The 13,457-nt window shown below is 43.5% G+C and overlaps 1 protein-coding gene across 1 annotated transcript; it reads left to right on the top strand.

Annotated features, from left to right (window-relative positions):
* The first annotated feature begins 3,970 nt into the window (after positions 1-3,970).
* On the top strand, positions 3,971-12,154 carry LOC139322853 (vomeronasal type-2 receptor 26-like). The gene is made up of 5 exons (XM_070952102.1): positions 3,971-4,157; positions 7,543-7,664; positions 9,621-9,839; positions 10,389-10,518; positions 11,250-12,154. The coding sequence occupies exons 1-5, from the start codon at positions 3,971-3,973 to the stop codon at positions 12,152-12,154; spliced, it is 1,563 nt and encodes a 520-aa protein (XP_070808203.1).
* Positions 12,155-13,457: the final 1,303 nt, after the last annotated feature.

Below are 13,457 nucleotides of genomic sequence, written 5' to 3'. Positions count from 1 at the left end.
GGTCTGTGTGAGTTTTGCATGAATGTTGTGATAAGTTAGAAAGTGGAGATGTTTGTTTCTTTTTTGGTATTCGTTTTTCATTTTATATATATATATATTTTGTTTTTCTTCCTCTCTTTTCTATTGACTTTGGCCTTCCCCAAGCTCCAAGCCCCCTCTTCTGGATGTTGTAAGACAGGTAGTTCTCGAATTACGATCACAATTGAGTCCAAAATTTCTGTTGCTAAGTGAGACAGTTGCTAAGTGAATCACTCCAGTTGTTAAGTTAGTGACAGAGTTGTTAAGTGAACCTGGCTTCCCCATTGACTTTGCTTCTCAGAAGATCTGAACAATTACAACCATTTCAATCACTCCTTTAAACAAAAGTTAGCATTCAAGTGATGAACTCAATTTGGATGGAGAGAGGAAAATAATCTGGAGTTGTTACAGTTTTGATTCCGTCCCATTTTTGGATTTCAGCGACTTCCACAAAATAAGAGGAAAAGAGAGAAGCTTTGGAAATCCAGACCATTCAGGAAATTAGACAGGTCCTTTAATTTATTTATTTATTTATTTATTAAATCAAATTTCTATACCGCCCTACTCCTGAAGGACTCAGGGCGGTGAACAGCCAAGATAAAATACAGATAATACAAATATTTAAAAAAATCCCTTAAAATTATTAAATATTTCGGCCGAAACACAGATTAAAACACCCAATTTATAAAATCACAAATTAAAAAATTTAAAAGATGGGAGTTAGGCCAGGCCAGCTTGCTGAAATAGAAAAGTTTTGAGAGCACGGCGAAACGTGCGCAGGTCCGGGATCTTCTGTATCTCTGGGGGGAGCTCGTTCCAGATGGTAGGTGCCCCCACAGAGAAGGCTCTCCCCCTTGGGGCCGCCAGTCGACACTGTCTCTACATGGGGCTCCCCTGAGGAGCCCCTCCCTATGGGAGCGTACTGGTCGGTGAGAGGCTATTGGTAGCAGAAGGCGGTCTCGTAGATACCCCGGTCTGATGCCATGGAGCGCTCTAAAGGTGGTAACCAAAACCTTGAAGTGCACCCGGAAGACCACCGGGAGCCAGTGCAGCTCGCGCAGGAGGGGGGTCACATGGGAGCACCACGTCGCTCCCATAACCACCTGCGCGGCCACATTCTGGACCAGCTGGAGCCTCCGGGTGCTCCTCAAGGGGAGCCCCATGTAGAGAGCATTGCAGTAGTCCAAGCGGGAAGTAACGAGAGCATGAGTGACCGTATTTAATGAGTCCCGATCCAGAAAGGGACGCAACTGGCGAATCAGGTGGACCTGATAAAAAGTCCCCCTGGCCACGGCCGTCATGTGCTCTTCTAGAGACAGCCGTGAGTCCAGGAGGACATCCAAGTTGCGAACCCTCTCCGTGGGGGCCAGTGACTCGCCCCCAATAGTCAGTGATGGCACCAACTGACTATATCGGGATGTCGGAAACCACAGCCACTCGGTCTTGGATGGGTTGAGCCTGAGTCTGTTTCTCCCCATCCAGATCCGCATGACCTCCAGGCACCGGGACATCACTTCAAGGGCATCATTGGGGTGGTCCAGGGTGGAGATGTACAGCTGAGTATCATCAGCATACTGGTGGTACTTCACCCCGAAACCACGGATGATCTCACCCAGCGGCTTCACATAAATGTTGAACAGAAGGGGCGAGAGGACCGACCCTTGTGGCACCCCACATACAAGGGGCCTCGGGGTCGACCTCTGCCCCCGTCAACACAGATTGCGACCGGTCAGAGAGAAAGGAGGAGAACCACCGTAGAACGGTGCCCCCACCCCTAAGTCCTCTAGCCGGTGCAGCATGATACCATGGTCGATGGTATCAAAAGCCGCTGAGAGGTCTAATAGGACCAGGACAGAGGAACAGCCCCTGTCCCGAGCCCTCCAGAGATCATCAACCTACACAACCAATGCCGTTTCCGTGCTGTACCCAGACCTGAAGCCTGACTGGAATGGATAATATAGGAGTAAGTGAAATAAAGAGAAAAGAAGGAAAGTGTGAGGACTGCAGACAGAGGAAAGGAAACTCCAGCACAGGGAATGACTTAGGAATGAAACTGACAAGGAGGAGCCTGGTTGGAAGTCCTTGTTGTATGTGATCTTCTTGTTCAACTGAGGATTCTCCCCATGAGATGGTCTCCTGGCCTGGAAAAGCTTCCCCTTCAGCCTCTCCCGTCTCAGATGGCCCAGGAGGAGCTCCGGGTATTTGGGAGGCCATTGCCTGGAGGGGATGAGATCTCCCTGGACCAAATTCTCTCCCTCCGACAGCCGAGGCTCTTTTCCTTTGCATTGGGAGCACTTAGAGATCTCCTGGAGCAATCCCACCTCTGCCACCAATTGTTGCCTCTGTGTGTGTGTGTGTGAGAGAGAGAGAGAGAGAGAGAGTCGCGGGTGTGCATATGCAAAAAATTAAAATCTCGGGTGTTTTCCCACGTCATTGTAAATAAGTTGGTTAAAATATTTAAAATCCTGGTTAAAATCCCAGCTTAAAATCTTCTAAAAATCCTTACAGAGCACTCTGCAAGGTCCTTTAAAACCTCAGCTAAAAGGTGAAGCAGGAAGAAAAACTGTTGTCCTCCAATCACGACACAGAGTTGCAGGCTAGCCAGCAGCAAATATAGATAAGTGACAGCTCCGACCTCGCAACAGAGAACTCATAGCTTCTAAATGAAACAGAGCCTGAAGATGACAGGGTCGAAACGTTGCTTTAAGAAAAACTTTTAAAGTCACTGGTAGGATTTTAGCTGAGGTTTTAAAGGACCTTGCAGATATATATATATATATATATACTCACAAAGCACTAGAAACTTGAATTTGATTTCAGGTTTTCTCTCTCTCCTTTCTCACTGGGGTGAGATTTTTATTTCACAAATAGGAAAGCTTACACATTTTTAAAATTAAAATAAACAGACATTCTAAATTCTAAATCCTTTCAACCAGTGCAGAAAGTAATGTTAACACTATAACTATTTTAGCTATTTTCTATAAGCTGTTTGACAACACTATTTTCTTTAACGTCCAATTTCACTTCATCTTCTGATCTTTCTGCTCTGCGTCTCCAATAGATTTGCTTAAGGCTGACTTTTATCATTCTTTAGTTTTAATTGCTATATATCTCATGGATCACACCCTAGAGAGCTAAACAACTTTTTTAACAGAGTTTGATGATTTCTCTTTTTTTCTATATTCACTCTTTATTTTTCTTCTGTCAAAGTCCAAGTTTTCTTTTCTTTTTTTAAATATATTTTTAAATATTCCTTCATTTTCTCTGACCCTTCTCTCCTTCTGATTCTGGGCTGCATCTAAAAAGAAGAAAGCAGATTTCGCGTTCAAATCCTCCAGTACTTTTTTTTTAAAAAAACATATTATTAGATTATAGAATAAAATACAAAAATTAAAAAAAAACAAAGAGGGAGAAATGGGGGAGGGAGAAAAGAAAAAAAAGTGCTGACTTCAGACTTCCTCTGTTGGAGTAAAAGAAAGCATTAAAATCGAATCTCAACTTTTTACTTTTCCATAATAATATAAAGCGTTTCCTAAAAGAAAGCAGACTTTGCATTCAAATCCTCCAGTTCTCAGGGAAGACAAAAATTCCGCCTCTCTTTCTCTCTAATGGCTGCCTCTATTCCTGGCCTGCCCCCTTTGCCATGACAACCCTGTAGCCAATCAAAGAGGGGGAAGAGATGGTTGCCTGGGAGCTTCCCTGCCCTCAGCCTGATGGAGAAGAGACTGAAGAAGCCAAGCCAAGCCAAGTTGGGGGGGGGGAGGATGTCAAATAAAGAACAAAATTCAAAGCTTTGGGGGGGATGAAAAAGAGGGAAAATCTCTCAGAATTGCAGAGATAGGGGGGGCTTAAGCCCCTTCCCCAGAAAAGGCTGCAATGAAGAGAGTCTCCTCAGCTGGGGGCTCTGAAGGGTCTGGAGGGGTGAGGGGGGACCCCCATCTTCCTCAGAGTCATGGAGGGCTCCCTCCAGGGTGAGGCCGGCTGCCTTTTCGTCCTGGGCAACCCCAGATTCCCCTTGGAAGACCCAGCCCTGCATGGCTTCACCCGACAGGAGCCTCTCCTGGAAAGACACACAGTCCAAGTGAAGCTGGAGAAACCCCGAGGGATGGGTCCCCCCAACGTTAACCCTGGGACCAGTGGTGAAATCTAAAAATTTTCCCTACCGGTTTTGTGGGCATGGCTAGGACGGTGTGGCTTTTTTAATTAATTTATTTATTTATTTATTATTGAATTTCTATACCGCCCTACTCCCGAAGGACTCAGGGCGGTGCACAGCCATGAAATAAAACACATAGATATACAAAAATTTAAAATCGAATAAAATGAATTAAATAAATTTGGCTGAATTAATACCCATAATTTAAGATACCCATATTTTAAAATACATTAAAAATTTAAAATTTACACTTAAAAGGGAGAAGATTTAGGCGAGGCCAGCTTGATGAAATAAAAGCGTCTTCAACTCGCGGCGGAAGGTGCGCAGATCCGGAATCCTCCGTATCTCTGGGGGGAGCTCATTCCAGATCGTCGGTGCCCCCACAGAGAAGGCTCTCCCCCTAGGGGCCGACAGCCGACATTGTTTGGCCGACGGCACCTGGAGGAGCCCCTCTCTGTGGGAGCGTACTGGTCGGTGGGAGGCTGTTGATGGTAGTAGGCGGTCCCGTAAGTAACCAGGTCCCAAGCCATGGAGCGCTTTAAAGGTGGTAACCAGAACCTTGAAGCGCACCCGGAAGACCACCGGGAGCCAGTGCAGCTCGCGCAGGAGAGGTGTTACATGGGAGCTCCATGTTGCTCCCATAACCACCCGCGCGGCCGCACTCTGCGCCAGTTGGAGCCTCCGGGTGCACCTCAAGGGGAGCCCCATGTAGAGAGCATTACAATAGTCCAGACGAGAGGTGACGAGGGCATGAGTGACTGTGCATAACGAGTCCCGATCTAGAAAGGGACGCAACTGGCGAATCAGGCGAACCTGATGAAAAATCCTTGGTGGTCATGTGACTGGGAAAACCAACTATCACACTTTACACAAAAATAATACAAAAGCTACACAACTGGCTCATACACAATGCAAAAGCAGCTGGACTTCACACATAATGGAAGCAGGAAACTCACAGAGTCTGCGAACTGGAAGTATTTGTTAATACCGGTTCGGGCGAACTGGGCATTTCACTCCTGCCTGGGACCCATAAACCCAAGAGAAGCTCCCCACTCAGCTTTGCAGAGTCTTGTCTGGCATCCCTGCAAGAGCCCCCTTGCCTGGCCTCTGCATGGGAAAGGGTGGCAGGGGAACATGGGATATGGGCTTTTGCCTTCCCAAGTCTCTGAAGATGGAAATTGGATTTTGCAGATCAGCTTTCCATCTGCAACACGAGGGTCCTGAGCTCCCCTTCCCTCCCTCCTTCCCTCCTCCCCTCCCCACATGGGGTGAGAGGCAGCCTTGATTTCTCCATCTCTTTTCACTTGTTTTTTTTTTTTTTAACTTCTCTCTGTCTGTGTTTCTGTCTGTGTGGGTTTTTTTTTAACTCTGCAAAGTTCTGGTAACTAGTTTTTCACTAAAATTGATTTTGTTCAACAGACTGGCTTCACTATTGCATCAGCTCTTTTGTGTGGCGCCCTCGAGAATTAGTTTCAAAATAAAGTAAATGTTGGTTCCAACTCAGCAGGGAGCTATTTCAGATCTGTGACATACTCTGGCATTAACTGGTCCCCGGAGTTTTGTCATTATTCGAGCAAATCTCAGATTTATTTGTTTCTTCAGCCACATTAAGTCTTGCCAAAAAATGGGAGATTCTTCCTCAAATGGCATTTCTGCCTTGTGCCACTATTCACAAGTAGCCCTCCTATTATCTGACCAAACCAGGGCAGAACCCAACATCCATCTTGTGTGCAGGGGTCACTTTCACATAAGTCAACTACACAACTTCCCCAGGACTCCATCTGCTCTGTGAATTACGAGAAGAGACACAAACATGTTTTCCATTCTATTGCATGAAGAGAAGCTGTTGCTAAGAGGATAGGACAATGGCTTTTCCTTGCAATTATCAGAAGAACAGCCATTCTTCATGTATCCCCTGTGGATTTCTAGGCACAAAGATCTTACAAGATAAAACCTATTTTAAAAAATATCCCTGATGGGGGGCAGGAAATGTCACTTTATCTGGTCTTGCAAAGAACTCGCTCCTGGGTTTGAAGAGACTCCCATGCCTTTGTTTCCTCTATGGTCATGGCCCAAACACAGGTAAGAGGAAGCATTGTTGATATAAATTTGTCCTGGTGCCATCCAGGTGGCACAGGTGGTGTCTGCTCTGCTAAAGTTCCAGTGAGATTTCAGGAGCAACCTTCAAGTTTCTGCACAAACCTTGATTTCTGTTCTAGGAGGGAAGGTGATAAGAATGAGCAGGCAGGAGTCATGCTGCTTCTGATACTGATGCTCTTCTGGCTCCTGGTTCCAACTACGGTGAAGAGGCTGCAAAGCATATGTGTGTTCAAAGATTATATCCCATTAGAGGAAAGCTACTACAGGCCTGGTGATCTCATTATTGGTGGGAATTTGCCCTTCGGAACCATTTTAAAGACTGTTGTTCCAGACTTTAATGCACTGAATCATCTTCTGCAGAATACGTAAGTTTAAGCTGGATGGGAAACAAGGAGATAATTATTATCTTTGCTTTAAATGTAGGGACTTTTTTCAGAAATCCTTCTAGTGCATTGACCTGTCCGGTGGAGTGCACATTTTGTGCTTTTCTCAGTAAATTACCAAGCTCTTAAAATAGGCTGGAATTCTCAGTCTCTTCATCAGGAAGATGATAAACAACAAAAATGAAGAGGGAAGCAGTGCTGGCCCAGTGAAGAAGTTAAATTATAATATTAATCTGAATAGTAACTTGTGGTTGAAAATGCAAATAAAAGCTCAACACTCTTCAAGTGTTCAGTAGTTACAAAAATCCCTCTCAGTGTTGGAATCAGCAGTGCTGATTGAATAATGGCCTTCAGTAAATCTATGAGGTGACCCCAATGTAGTCCTGTGCTCAGCAATCCTTACCACATCTGAAGAAGCTGCTCCAAGAGAGACCTTAAATAATTATGGTGAAAAGAGAGCAGTTGGAAAGGATTACAGCCACTGCACCAAAGTGAAGATGGCAGGGAAGGCAGAGAGTATTAAACAGTCCATGAAAGGCTTGTCTCCTTTCTCACAAAGTCATTCAAGTTTAGCCAAGGAAAATCCTTTGAAAAAAACCCATACCCAATAAAATTTGGGAATTTCTGCCCCAAAAGTTCCCCCAAACAGTGAAACAAATTCTACAGCCATGCACAAGCTTTCCTGTAATGTTCTCCAAAGTTTTTCTCACTACAGTCTCATCACTAGTAACTACCAGCAGTTCCTTGCATTGATGTTTGCTGTCTCCCAGGTGAATAAGGATTTTCTTCTGCTCCCCAACATCACCCTTGGCTTCCACATCTATGGCCATTTCCAGAGGGAGATATTTATTTCCTTAAACAGCCTCTCCATGCTCTCCTCACGAGGCCAAGTGGTTCCAGATTACAAATGTGACCAACAGGACACTTTGCTGTCCATCATTGGTGGTCTCAATGCCAAATTCTCAAGGCTGATGGCCTCCATCTTCAGCATCTTTAAGGTCCCACAGGTAAGAGAGCTCTCTTGGATACAGTATGGAGTAGAGAGAGATCAAAACACACAGAGAAGCCAAAGATGAAACTAAAAGTAGTTTTTTGTTGGGGTGGGAATATAATGAGCTGGTGACTCTTAGTTTATTTTTTATTAAAGGGTAGCCATCATTTTAGTGGCATTCTCTGTATGAGGTTGTTGGTTTCTTCTCTTGTTTTATGACGTACCGAAAGCAATAAAAATGGCTAAGAAGGGAAGAAGATGAAGTTTGCGACTCAAAGTGAGTCAGCCTGACTGGAGGGCCATCAATCACGCAGTGGTCACTACTAAAGTCAGCATAAAACTTTTATTTTGTCTTTGAAAAAAATAATCTCTTTTTCTCCAGCTGGGTGTTGGCTTTGAGTTCTCTCAGGGAGAGAGAAGAGTTTATCCTTCCTTCTTCCGGATTAATCCCAAGGAATCTCCTCAGTATGTGGGTTTAGTCCAGCTGCTCCTGCATTTCCAGTGGAACTGGGTTGGGCTTCTGGCCACTGAAGATGACAGGGGAGAAGATTTCGTCTCAACTCTGATGCCACTGCTCCAAGAGAAGGAGATCTGCCTGGCCTTCACTCTAATTCTGAAACCTGATAATTTTGAAATCACTCTGAAGAAGTTTATTCTCAATTTCCCTACTTTGTCTAAAACAGAAGTGTTTATTTTGTTTGCAGATTCACTTGTTACTATCACTGTAACAGGGGCGATAATTTTTTTTGAAAAAGTCAGAAAAGTATCATTTAGGAAAGTTTGTATCTTCACTTCCCATTGGAAACTTGGTGTGGACAGATCTGAAGACACATTGAAATATATACATCTTTTGCATGGGGTTTTGCATTTTAGGGACCACTCCGGTGATGTCTCTGAATTCAGCCACTTCCTCCTGTCTTTAGACCCTTTGAGCCCCCAAGGAGATGTCTTTCTCCCTCAATGGTGGGAAAGAGTCTTTGGCTGCAGGATCCATAAACCAGGAAAGATCCCTCCAAAGGGGAAAAAACAATGTACTGGAAAGGAGAATGTGCAGAATCTGCCCAATTACACTTTTGAAAAAAGAATGACAGGAGAAAGTTACAATATCTACAATGCCGTTTATGCTCTGGCACACGCTTTACATGCAATGCATGGATCCAGAGTTCAACCGACCATGATGAGGCTTGGAAAGAGGATCTCAGATGTCCAGTCATGGCAGGTAATTTCTCTGGCTTTTGACTCAGTCCACAGACACCTAAATTGGAAGTTCCCCATGTGAATTTCTTCAGTTCCTGATTAAATGTCTTCATACTCCCATACCAATTCATCTGAGACCCTGCCCTTTTTTTTAGTTTAGCATTTGTTGAGCTACTCACAGCACAGAGCAAGATTCAAAATGGTCCTGATTGGATCCAGGTCTAAAATTCTTCAGAATTTTCTGCATCAAAGACTAAAATGTTGGTCCTCTCTGAATAGTGAAGTGACCAACCAGGGCAGATACTTCCTTCCACATGGCCCAGTTGATCAAACCTGGTTCCTTCATTCTGCTGTCTTTGTCAATGAGGTAGAGAAAATCAGTGGAATTTTCCATGGTTCTGATAGAAATTATTTATTCATTTGAAATTTTCATTTACCAGTTAACAAGACTTTGGACTAAAGGAACTTTTTGAAAGTGCACGTAGCCAAGTATCACAAGAGGAAAATCCTAAAATTAAATTTAGACTATGGAACTAAAATTCTTCTGGTGAAATTCGAGTTGGAAACCATGCTCAGTGATAAAGAGAAAATGTTTAGTTTGAGAGTTAAATATTTGGTGTTACATGTTTTTCCTCAGATCAACACCAAGAGATGGACCTATCTTCTCAAATATAAACCCATCTTCTAAAGATGGCCATTATGTGATGATAGAAGCCATGATGTCTCATTGGAGTAGCCCAAATACTCCAATTTCTGAAGCTCTCCTTTCTTTCAGATCCTTGCATATTTCAGGAACGTGCAGTTCAACAACAGTGCTGGAGATGAAGTCTCCTTCTTAGAAGATGGTCTGGGATCTGCTCGTTTTGATCTTCTCAACTGGGTTCTCCTCCCCAATCGATCTTTTGAACCCATAAAAGTTGGGCATATAAATCCTGAGGCTCCCCCAGGCCAAGATTTCACCATTAACTCTGATGGAATCACCTGGGCTACAAAGGTGAGCTGCAAAGAAATGTTGCAAGTTCATGGAAAGATTCATTCTCTTCCTGAGATGCAGAACATCTTCCTAAATTGAAAAATAATCAATTGAGTCAGAAATTATGGCAGTTATTTGGTGATAAATCTGCTTTGCATGTAACACCTTTGAGGTCTGATTTGTTTCATTCCACAGAGGGTTAGGCTTGGGAACAACATCTGCTTGAAACTCAGGATGCAATTACAGCAAGCAACAGTGATTTCCATGGACCATTGATACTCAGTTGTACCCTCATGGTTCTTTCTTTTAGAAATGCTGTAGTTCAGTCACAACCCTTCCTCTGCAGGCTGAGATCCCAGTTCCTATTTCCAGCATCTGTTGGTAGGTTGGAAGTGCCACTGTCTTGAATCCCACAGCAGCTGTCCCTGGTTTTTGATAGACAAGGGTTAACAATTTTGTTAGAAGAGATTCTGAACATAGAAATGGGAACGTGGAATAGAAATAGGCATGCAGGAACAAATTAAAGAAGCATGTTCATTACTTAGGTCATTTCAAATATTTCTCTTTCAGACCATCCCCTTTGCCAGGTGTGGAAGGAAGAGGTGCCATGCAGGAGAGAGGAGAAGAGTTCCAGAGGGCAAACAGGTTTGCTGCTACAAATGTGACGCTTGTCCAGAAGGGACCATTTCTAATCAGACAGGTAGAGCAGATTTCAAAAGTAGATCTTCCAAGATCAAAGATGACATTCATTAAATCTATTTTGTTTATTGTGATCATTTTTGATATGATTGACATCACTCATGCTTTTCAGCAGAATCTTTCAGTTGATGGATCTAAATTGCCTGGTCTACAGATGTCACCTTTCCCAATTCTCAGCAGTTCCATGCAGGATAGTTTTAGGACAGAATTTATGAATTTGCATTTCAACTCCTCCTCTAATATCTGATTGTGGAAACCAAATTCTAATCTTTTCCTGAGGAAGTGGGGTTTTCAGTCCAAGCTTTAATTCTTATTACTTAGGGCATGCTTCATCCATCGATACTATCAAACTCTGAGGAAATAGGCCTGCCAGAGAAAGAGGAGATTCATCTATCTGTGTCTCTTTGATAGAGGAGCGATCAAATAAGTCTGAATGAACACATTTGAAGCACAAAGCAAAGAGGTTAAGGCAGGGATCATGTACACATAAACAAAACAGCAACATTCCTGGATAACAGGTCTATCGATCTTCTGTGTGTTCCATTATAAAGTAGGGGAAAAAACAGGTAGCAATCTCAAAATGAAAGCCACATTACTCGTGGAAGTCCACACTGAATGGATAGCTAGAACTGAACTAATCCTCGTCACTGGCTAATCTATCCTAAAATCATTATAAACGCAGCATGATTTCCTTGAATATATGAATTCTTAAACAAAGATTCTTGATTTCAGATGCAGCTCACTGTGAACCCTGCCCAGAAGACCAATATCCCAACAAGGACAAGGACCAATGCATTGCCAAGAAGATCCACTTCCTTGCCTATCAGGACACACTGGGATACACATTAGTTTCTCTCACTCTTTTTCTCTCTGTGAGCACATGTGCAGTCCTGGTGATTTTCTATAAACATCATGACACACCGATTGTCAAGGCCAACAACAGAGAACTCACCTACATTCTGCTGGTCTCCCTCCTGCTCTGTTTCCTCTGCTCCTTCCTCTTCATTGGTCGACCAGGGAAAGTCACCTGTCTCATACAACAATCTGCCTTTGCCATTCTCTTTTCCCTGGCGGTTTCCTCTGTGTTGGCAAAAACTGTCATGGTGGTTCTGGCCTTCATGGCCACCAAGCCAGGGAACAAGACAAGGAAACTCTTAGGAAAACCACTGACCAACTCCATTGTCATAGTCTGTCCTCTGGTCCAAGCAGTCCTTTGCGCCACCTGGCTGATAACCTCTCCTCCATTTCCCAACATGGACTTCCACTCCTTGTTTGGAGAGACCATCTTGGAATGCAAGGAAGGCTCAGCTGTAATGTTTTACACTGTCCTCGCCTATCTAGCTGTTTTGGCCCTCATCAGTTTCTCAGTGGCCTTTCTAGCTAGGAAATTGCCTGACAGCTTTAATGAAGCCAAGTTCATTACTTTTAGCATGCTGGTCTTTTGCAGTGTTTGGATCACTTTCCTCGCTACCTACCTGAGCACCAAAGGGAAATCCATGGTGGCCCTGGAGATCTTCTCCATTTTGGCCTCTGGGGCTGCTCTCTTGGCTTGTATCTTTTTCCCCAAATGCTATATTATTCTGCTGAGGCCCAATCTGAATTGTAGAAAAAATATAGTAAGAAACAAGAATTTCTAACTAATGTCCGGATCTGCCTCATTTATATTTCTCTTTGTGGCATGTTTAGAATATGATGATTTCTAAAAAAAAAATAATGTCATCAAAGAGGAATTTCTCCATTAAAAAATTCCTTATCAAATGCTGCAACTGGTTAAAATTTACCTCTGGTCAACAGCTATCACCCAGCCTTTTATTTATCATGCCTTCAAAATATCCTCATATTGTCCAGTGCCTGATGCTGATGGAAAACTAGTTATTAAAGATGTATTCATTACTTCAAGGAGAACATTTTCTCATTTTATTCTTTTTAATTTAATTATTTTTAATAATATGCCTTCCAAAACTGACAATAGTGTTTTAAAGAGTTGGCATCAGTGCTTTTAGGCCTATATGGTTGTTTCCTTAGATCTGTGAGGCTTTACAGAGTTCTCTACCAGTATTCAGTTATTTTTAATAACATCTCCCTTTCCATAAAATGGCCTCTTGTGTGTGAAAAAGAAAAAATGGAGGAATGTGTGCTAATGCCCATAAAATAGAAAACTCAAATTCTCTGATTTTTAATAAGCTTTATCAAAATTTCTATGGCAATGTAACTGGCATTCTTTTTTTATTAAGAGAATATTTCTCATTTGAAGATAGTAACAATAGAAGAGTAGCAACATAATTGATAGTTTGTTAATTATGAATATGTATGCTTACTTCATCTTTTCCTTATGCATATATCATTTTCTCCTTCTTTCTCAAATGTATAAATATGAGTGCATCCTTTGGTCTTCAAGAGTTCCTCCCACTATTCTCTGGAGAAAATTTATCCTGGGCATACTCTTAACAAGCAACACTGCTTTGAGACTTATTGATTTTTGGTCCTGCATTTGAAGCCTGAAGGCTTCAGCAGTTGTAATACCTACATAAACATGACAGATAGTGCCTGTTTAGCAACAATGCTGAAGTAGTAATTTTGCAACCCATCACATTGATGGGAATGAGACAATTGGCTGCCCCAGCCACCTCAACCTGGTGGCTGGATTTCCACCCCGGAGGGCCCTCTGCACATTCCCAGAGGCCCTGCTCGCCCTTCAGCTCCGCCTGGCCGCGTCCGCGAACGGGTTGGCCGGAGCGCCCCCTATGGGAAGGGCGAGGCAGCGCTCGGGCTAGACCAGCAGGGGGCAACCAGAGGCTTCGGCCTGTCGGGCAGAGCGAAGGGAGAGGAGGGGCCGGGAGTCTGAGAAGGGGGAGGGGGAGCAAATGCAGAGAGGAAAAGACCCCCTGCTGAGCCCCGGAGACCCTCCGGGAGGATGGCGGCTCTGTCACATGTAAATGC

The sequence above is a fragment of the Pituophis catenifer genome, unplaced genomic scaffold, assembly GCF_029215685.1.
Source record: "Pituophis catenifer annectens isolate HBS135680 unplaced genomic scaffold, rPitCat1.0.hap2 SCAF_11, whole genome shotgun sequence".
Taxonomy (NCBI): domain Eukaryota; kingdom Metazoa; phylum Chordata; class Lepidosauria; order Squamata; family Colubridae; genus Pituophis; species Pituophis catenifer.
This window is presented reverse-complemented; position numbering and strand designations above follow the sequence as displayed.